Here is an 8,560-nt window from a genome sequence, read left to right as displayed (position 1 = left end):
CTATACCCAGAATATTCTTAAAAAGCCAGATGTATTATTTAATAGAAGTTCATCTCTCTCCTTCCAGGACAGAAAAAAACCAATATATTAATATGTAAAATCATGCAGTTATAATTTATACAGTGGTATTATTTCAGTGTCTTGCAAAATTATTTTGCTGTACTAAGGAGCAGAGAATAGCCCTCGACTCAAGCCTCAATGCACACAAAGGTGTGTGATGACAGAAGGATCTCTCAAACCACCATGACATGGCAACATTTCTGTCATTGTCTGCTAGGTTATAAAGGGCCAATTCAATTCAACAGGGGAGTAAGGCTCGCAGGTCTGGTGGAAGTGTAACTAATACAGACTGTGCTGAGGAGCTACCATGCATTGCTAATGAGAGACATGCAGCCAGGAAGTTGTACGCAACACTCGCAAAGCTCCTGGAGCTGTATGTAGCTACCAAGCTTGATGTCTCCTGCTCCCTTCCTCTTTTACATTGCATTATTTTGAGTAATGAGTCCAATTATCTAACCTCTAAAGGATTTCAACACGCTGTAGAAATACATAGTTGTAAGATGCCATATAATCAAAGCCATTAATTTTGATAAATTCCCTTTTTCTAATTTAAACTGAAATGAACATTGTAGGGAAGCTCAGTTTAATGATACCATGGAGTATATTCTTGCTTCATTCACTGCTGTCCACTTTGCAAGGTAAGAATTTTATTCCATTTTTTTTGTAGTAATACTAATTTTTACAAAAATTTTTCTAAATATTTTAATATTACAGCTAGTTCTATTTCTATCATATTTTTTTAACCTTGCTGGCATTTGTAAATGCAGTTTAAACAAGTATATATCACCATTCTCTTTCACAGGTGTAGAAACTAAAATATAAATCTTTTTTAAGAGTAATTTTTATGTCTGAATTTGTTAGAATACAATTATTTATGAACAAAATTTAACTTTCTTACCTTTATTGCTATTATTCTCAGATGAATAGCATTTAATAATTTTCATTGAGGTAAGATTTGGTTTGAACTGGATGCACCTGCAGATTGTTTAAACATTTTTAGACTGCTAGGGTAAATAATTGCTCTTCTAATTATAGAAATTACCTTATTTTCTATATAATGCAACTGGATCCTATAGATAGTTTCCTTGCTACAATTACAAAGATTTCTAATGTAATATAAAAAGGTTTTTTGTGATTTTGTTTGGTTTTGTTTATTTGCTGGCTTGTTTTAAGCATGGACTCATTTAAAATTATTTACAATTGAGTCTTACAAACAGCAGTAAGAAAGGTATTATAACCCCGTAGGTTTGATTCTGGAAAGCTCTGAGTACCTGTTCTATTTTACCTGTTTACCTGTTCTATTTTTTTTTTTTTTGTTCTGAGCCTCTAAAGAACTATGAACTCTTTTCACTTCTTCATGGTAGCATGTACCAGAATTACAACCATGAAAACCTGCAGGAGAAGACTGTATGAGAGAATCAAATTCTTAGGAAGGAGTGCATATAGTGCTACATTCCTTGGATGCAGAGTTTGTACAAAGTTGCCCTGGAAAACTTGGGATTGTTAAACCCTAAAATTCAATAACGTGGTTTTAAACTTGACATTGCTTGCCAAGGGCAGAGTGATGCTGTAGAAAAAAATGTTTACCGTCATGATTTTTTAATCTACAGGATCTTATTGCAAGCTTTCTGTTTTGAGAAGAACTTTGAGGTAAGTTTTTATTCCTTATTTGTCAAGTCCTACAAACATAATAAGAATGAGCAAGTGCAATGCAGTGCAAGATAGAAAGTAAAATATAGACTTGAATTCAATGTGTAAAATGTCATCTGCATGTAGGTTGGATGTAGAACACACTTTCAAAATGTTTACAACTCATTTCCAAGTATTTATGCAAAGGGCATGTGTCCTCTGAAAAATGGAGGTCCTTATGAAAAATGATGCTTCTATGGTCTTGAGAAAGCTTAGAGGAATAATGGAATGAAAACAGCATGAGATCATGATTTCACAGCTGGAAAAATACATTAAATGAGTATCCATCTACAGTTTTAACTGCATAATAAAATCCTAGCTGCTATTTGAAGCACAGAGAAGTAAGTGCTATACAGCCTTAAAATAAACATTTTCAATACAAATTTTCACATAGAAGCTGAAATCCAAACAAAACCCAAACTAGGCAATGTTCCTGATCCCATTGAATTAAATGGGATCCATGCCATCAATTTCAATGAAGGCATCAAGTTGGATGTAGCTTTGTGCGTCTCATGACTTCTAATACATCCAGGGGACACACAGGCACGTCAAATGATATGCCATCATGGAGTGTTGATAGAACTAAGTGTGTTTTATAGTTTGATGCCCTTGCTTCTAAACTTAATCACAAATTAAAGTTGGCTCCAGCTGGAGAGTCATCTCTTGCTATCAAAAGTACCATCAGAGCATATTCAAGCAACACTCTGGGGAATTTGTAGCCACCGACATGCGGCATGAAGTAAATATGAAGCTGGTTTACAATTTTGTATCTTGTTGTGTAAGTCTGTTTTGCCTATTTATGTCTCCCCAATGCTCTAGGTACCTCCCTGTGCAAGCAGAGTGCTGTCCAATTCTGTAAAATGAGACACGGACAAAATAAAAAAAAAGAAAAAAAGAGAAAAGAATCACCTTTTTAAATGTTAACCCAAGAAAGACCTCTTTGATAAAGTGATAGTAATCAGAGAGAAACACTTCTCTCTGGGGACTTGCTTATTCAGGTTGCTCCAGGGACCTTTGATAATACAAGATCCTTTTTGTTTTCTTCCAGAAATGAGTCTAATGCAACTCGACAGAAAAGAGATCTTGTAACAGCCGAGGTAGGTTATACCTCCAAAAGCAGGAGGGTGGGGAAACCCTCCTCCCTTTTCTGCTCTGGGCCTTTGCCATCCTTACAAATGACCCTTTGTGGGAAGATGGGCTGCAGTAACAGGAGGACAGTGAGGAGGAGGAGCAGCTACTCCCCACCTGCTCACCCAGCCTGAGCCGTGGCCTAATGCCTTCATTCTCCCTGAGCAAAGCACCCAGTGAGCGACCTGCCCTGCCGAGCTGACTGACACACACCACGGGAAATAAACCTGGGACATCTCTGTCTTTTGTGGCGGAGAACAGGACGTGGAAAGCTGTTTGTGAGAGGCACAATGGCGGCGCCACTGGCAAGGCTCTCTCCTGGACATGGAGCCCTGGCGGCTCTGGCCCAGCCCTGGTTCCCATCGCCCTGACCCCACGCTGCCTCAGTGCTGCATCCCAGCAATGTTGTGCTGAAATTCAATCCTAAATAAAGGAATCTTGTTCCCCTACTTGTACACACTTGGGCTATGGAGCCCAGCCAAGGGTTATGACCCCTTTGAAAGGGGTAGGCAGGAAGCCAGAGGCCGTCCCTCCTCGGGGTGTTTCAGGGAGCCTGCAGCTGAACCAGGGGTGATTTTCTCCAAGACCTGTGCGATCTGTGTGCCGCTACCGAGTCAGAAGGCAGCTGCTGGGAAGCACTGCACTAAGGGGAGTCAAGCCTCTGAGAGAAGCAGGACTGGAGGTGTTCTTGGAGGGCCCTCGGCAAGGAAGTGCTGTTGCAACAAGGACGCTCTGTGAAATGATGCAAAGGCCAAAAGCAGCTTTTCTGAGGCGGGCAGCGTGGAGTCGCTATCGGGAAAAATGGAAATGGATCTTGTTGTGCAGGGAGGGAAGGGACCCTCTGCAGCTACCATGGGCATCAGGAATAATTTTGGTGCAGGGAGCCTTCCAAGTGGTGATTCAATGAAATCTATTTCAGGTTGATTTTAAGCAGATTGTACTACTTGGAAGCATCCCACAGCATATTTCCATTTGGAAAAGGGAGATTTTTGTGTCATTGTAAGACATATTGGCAAGACTAACCCTAAAATGTTCCTTGCACACTGTTGTTAACTTTGGGATCAATGAGTTCCAACTTGAGATGTGGAGAATGAGTGGAGTCAGGAGGGAAGAAAGAAATTAGCGTACAAGACTAAAAAGTTTCTTCACTTAGTTGAGCAGGTGAAGGCTGGCACTTAAGTCTGTGGGGGCTGGAGAAAGGTAACTGCTTTTTCATAGAACATCAGATAAGAAATAAATAAAAAAACAGAGGGAAGAAGAGCTATTTAAGCAAAAAGGACCAGATTTATAAAGGAAGGGATTTAAACTGGCCGTGAATAAATGTAAGCGGGAAATATTTAAGTACTCGGCACTTCATCCTGGTAAACTTTCCAGTCAGACTAGTGGGGGCAAAAGCCCCAGAGTACTTTCAGTCTGGAATGGGATCAGTTCTTGGAAGGGAAAATGTGAGGTAACAAACTTTAGTGTCAGAATGCTGGGCCAGATGCAGGGCTTCCTCATAGTGTGAGGCTCCTTGTTCCTAAAAAGGAAGGTCTCCTAGAAAAGAGATCAGCTTTCTCTTTTGTTTGGGATGAACCAAAATGCAATTCTGAAGGATGTCAAGGCGAACACAAAATCCATTGCAACTAGATTGGCCATAGTGGGATGATCAGGGTGCAGCACAGTGCATGGGTCAGGGGAGCAGAAGCAATAGAAAGAGCTCTTCAACTATGAAGAGTATGGTTATTTGAGTGAAATATAAATGCAAAACTTCCCATGTGGAACCTTGGTGATTTACTGGAACTGGAGGGCATGGATGAGAAGCCAGTAGTGATCTCACATAGCAGATGTATCTTTCCCATCTCCTCAAAAGCCACTGTGCTTCTCCTTCCCAGGCACAATCCCTCCAGCAGCACGCATGACTGTGCCATGCACTGGCTGAGATGCAAATTACTCTTCTGTATTAAAAGTCCCAACCCAGTGTTTGAGTGCAAGGCCTCAGGCTTTTATCAATTAATTTGTAAACCACAAACACCCTAATTTTGCTCTTATGTTTCTCTGACAGGTTCAAGCTGCCTCTCGGTTGCACCATCATGGGGCCCTGATGCGAAGTCCACCAGGAGGTCAGTGCTGTGCTGCTCACCTGCAGGAGGAGAGAGCCCTGAAAATGCTGCTGTCCTCCCCTGTGTTACCATGGGCTGTGGAAGCCCTCTTCTTCATGTCCCTACAAAACTCTGTCCTGTCTCATTTTCTCATTTTATCCATGTTAAATATGGAAAAAGAAATCAGTTAAAATTGTGCTTTCAAAAGAAGGCCTTACAACCAAATCTGGACAGCTAATGAAACCAATCTTTTGAGATTTTGGGGTTTTTTTAAAGTTTAGCTTGATTACAAATTTTCATTTCTGCCACTTTTTTTCTGGTCTTGTCAGAGGATGGAAGTCCGTCAGAGAGGTTTATAACTGGTTATGCAAAGAGAAAGGAATACTCAGGCAATGAGCATGAAGCTGCTCCTGTAGGAATTTAAGCATTGGACAAACATGTAAAGCAGGCTCAAGTTACAGAAATTGTTTACAGAAAAGTTCACTGTATGCGGCTTCAGTTGGAATTTTGCTATCCTTCTTGGAAAATGCCTGGGCAGGTGGCTTCTTTTGCAGTTTTCTATGTAAATGAATATATGAAATTTTACAACTCAAAATTCTAAGAACAACAAAGTATTTCCCCATTAGTGCTGTTATAGGAACAATAGTTTTCACTTTGTTGGTATTTTCAGAGTACCTATGTATATTTGGAAAGCAGTTCTTAAATGGAAAAAATTCAAAGCTAAGCATGGAAAGGAATTTTCACAATGATGGATGGTATTCCTAACCACTGGTAGCTTCTGTGTACCTTTAGAGTAAAGGTCCCATTTTTTTTCCCATTTAATATCACTAGCAGCTTTGCTGTGCCTCAATGGGAGTGGAAGGGCCTGTTTATTTCATTTACTTCCTGCCTTTTGTGATGCTTTTTAAATTTCCATCAGAAACATTGGAAGCTTTTGTATGTATGTAGAGTCCTACTCCAAGAAAGCAAGCAACCATGTGTAATAACTGGTGAAGTTTTGCTTTGGGACTAGCTTTCTTTTCCACTTTTGGGTAATAATGATTTAGACCCAACTCAATGGATGATTAGTAAAGGACAAGGAGGTTTTAGCTTTCAAGCAGTCTATAAAACCATTTAATGTAACTGCTTTTGGAAAAAAATTACTAATTATAACACAAAACAAGCCATTCCCATGGAATCTAAAGTCTCTGACTCCAGTCACCTCTGAAGTAGAAATAACCTTTCAGCTGACTTTTTTTTAGCATGTGGGGAAGGTTGTTTAAGACTGGTTTTGACTCTAAAATATATATTCTGGCCTGTTCATAAACTGAATGTACCATTTGCAGTAATGTTTAGGAGGGAGAAGCTGAATATATGTATAAATTATGCTGAATTTAGTGAATTAGAATGATCTGTGTCCGGTATATTTTGAGATCAGCAAGACTGGGATTTGATTTCTTTACATGGGAACTTGACCTTTTGTTTGCTTGGAGGAGGTTGACCTTTTGCTCCTTTGTTAGTTTATGAGTCTCAAACCAAATGAGAACCTTGCTTCTCTTTTAACCAAGGAACACGAAGGATAAAATTAAGCATATGTTAAAAAATGGTGATAGCTGTTGGTTAATTTTCTCAGCTAGTATAGCGGCTCACGATTTAACAATAAGAGGATTTAGCTGGGATCTCTCAGCCTGTTTGCAAAATACTGTATCTACTAAAAGGCTGGAATGCTTGCTTACAGGCTCATGTCCCCAGGAGTGCCTTAATGGAGCAGCCTGCACAGAGGCAGGTGACTGTGACTGTCAGTTATTTCAGGCTCAAGGAAGCAGGTGCCAAATTGGTAAGTTTTTTGGGTCAAAATAGTTTGGTGTCAGCTTTCAACGAGATTTAGGATACAGATTTTGAAAAATATACTGATACCAGCATATTTTTGATTATTCTGTAGCAGGCCTCTCTCGTTTGGGCAGTAGGAGGATTAAAATTATATGCATTAGGGACATAAAGAAAGCAACATCAGAAATGCCTACATTCCAGCACTTGGGCTGTAATGATATATAGATACCACAACAGATAGACCATTGTCTAGTAGATCAGTAACCAGACAGCTTTTTTTACAGTTAGCTGAATAACCAAAAAAACACTGCATTTCTTAATTTCTTTTAACAAGCAGTGGCTTATTGCAAATTAAATTACCCACTATTTAAATACATTAGTTTCTGTAATCTGCTGTGTGTAGGGATCAACTGTTGTCTTCCAGGATGTGCAGAATATCTAAATCTCTTGCCTCTACTTGTAATTAAAATGTCTCCACTGAAGCAAATAAAAAACCTAATGGTGATTTCACATGGCTAAAACTGCATATTTAAGATTAAAAAAGAGTGCTGACTTTGTTTAAAGTTGAAGACATAAGTTTATCTTTTGTACTTGCTAATTTTTGGTGACCATGCTTTGTAAACTCAGTGTGTTCTCTTCAGTACCTAACACTGGTAAGGACCGAGATGGGATTTGCAAATCATGGGGACAGTATAATTTTGAAACGTTTGATGGCATCTACTACTACTTCCCAGGAAATTGCTCCTATATTTTTGCAAAAGACTGCAGTACTCTGGAACCCCAGTATACTGTTTGGGTAAGTATGTAAACATGCCCTAGAAATAAGTATGTAAGTAAATATAAAATAAATAAGTAGAGAGACAATAAATGTACTGAACTGGGCATTAATTACTTGAATATAAAACTGTGGAAATGTGGAAAACTTCTGGAAAAGCCTAAACCTACGTGCAGTAACTCAAAATACTGATGAAATTATAATCAAAAGAGTCAGCATATTAAAAATAGTACTTTTTACTCCTCCGATCCTTAATGGGATTTCTGCTCTCTCACTTCTGGGGCCAAAAGTGGGTTTTAAACCAGACCCCAGAAACTTCAATAAACTTCAGCTATCAGGCTGTAAAAACACTGAGTTGCTGAATAAAGTGCAGACAGCTATCACTTGCCTACTAGCAAGGAACACTAATTCACAGCTATTGGCACGCTATAAGGATCTGCCTCCCTGGCCAATGGGATTTGCTCCCTGTCTTGTCCCCTCCAGGGATTTGCATTCTAATTTTGGATTGCCTCTACGTCATGCAGATAAGATTAACAGCTCAAAAGCTTCGTCTTGACCTGTGTATGGAAAGCTCTCTTTTTAGTAATTTCTTCCAATTGCTGACTGTCCATGGTTAATGACTGTGGGTCAGGGAGAGTTCAAACCTATACCCTCTTAGAAGATAGATGCCCTGTTTGTCAGGCTAATGGTTACTGTGGGGAGAGGATACAATGCCATTACATTACCTTATTCACAATGGTTGGGATTGGTGCTAATTGGGCAGGGAAGAAGGGACAAGAGAGGACCTCATTTTGAGCCCGTGTGCATAGAGTGGTCAAAGGCATAATGGCAGATCTAGATGCTGATTTCTGCTCTGAGGACTGTTCTTAATTATAAACAGATGACCTCTTCTTCCTTCAGATAACAGCACTTAGTCTTCACTAAATCTACCATTAAAACTGGCATTTCTACCTACTTAAGTTACAGAGAGACCCTGTTACACTCGCCTTTCACAATTTCATTTTAATTATTTGGATTC

The 8,560-nt window shown here is 39.5% G+C and overlaps 1 protein-coding gene across 1 annotated transcript in view; it reads left to right on the top strand.

The window, feature by feature from the left end:
• Positions 1-619: 619 nt before the first annotated feature.
• The window catches only part of OTOGL (otogelin like), an 89,451-nt gene continuing 81,510 nt past the window's right edge, over positions 620-8,560 (top strand). The window contains exons 1-6 of the mRNA XM_005519540.2: positions 620-698; positions 1,671-1,710; positions 2,798-2,846; positions 4,922-4,979; positions 6,676-6,774; positions 7,409-7,563. Of these exons, the coding sequence (XP_005519597.2) occupies positions 620-698; positions 1,671-1,710; positions 2,798-2,846; positions 4,922-4,979; positions 6,676-6,774; positions 7,409-7,563 (480 nt within the window). The remainder of the gene's footprint in view (positions 699-1,670; positions 1,711-2,797; positions 2,847-4,921; positions 4,980-6,675; positions 6,775-7,408; positions 7,564-8,560) is intronic.

This window comes from Pseudopodoces humilis, chromosome 5 (assembly GCF_049639895.1).
Source record: "Pseudopodoces humilis isolate 2021_Gansu_Grassland_sample_001 chromosome 5, ASM4963989v1, whole genome shotgun sequence".
Classification (NCBI taxonomy): domain Eukaryota; kingdom Metazoa; phylum Chordata; class Aves; order Passeriformes; family Paridae; genus Pseudopodoces; species Pseudopodoces humilis.
Note: the sequence above shows the minus strand (reverse complement) of the source record. Positions and strands in the feature narration are given on the sequence as shown.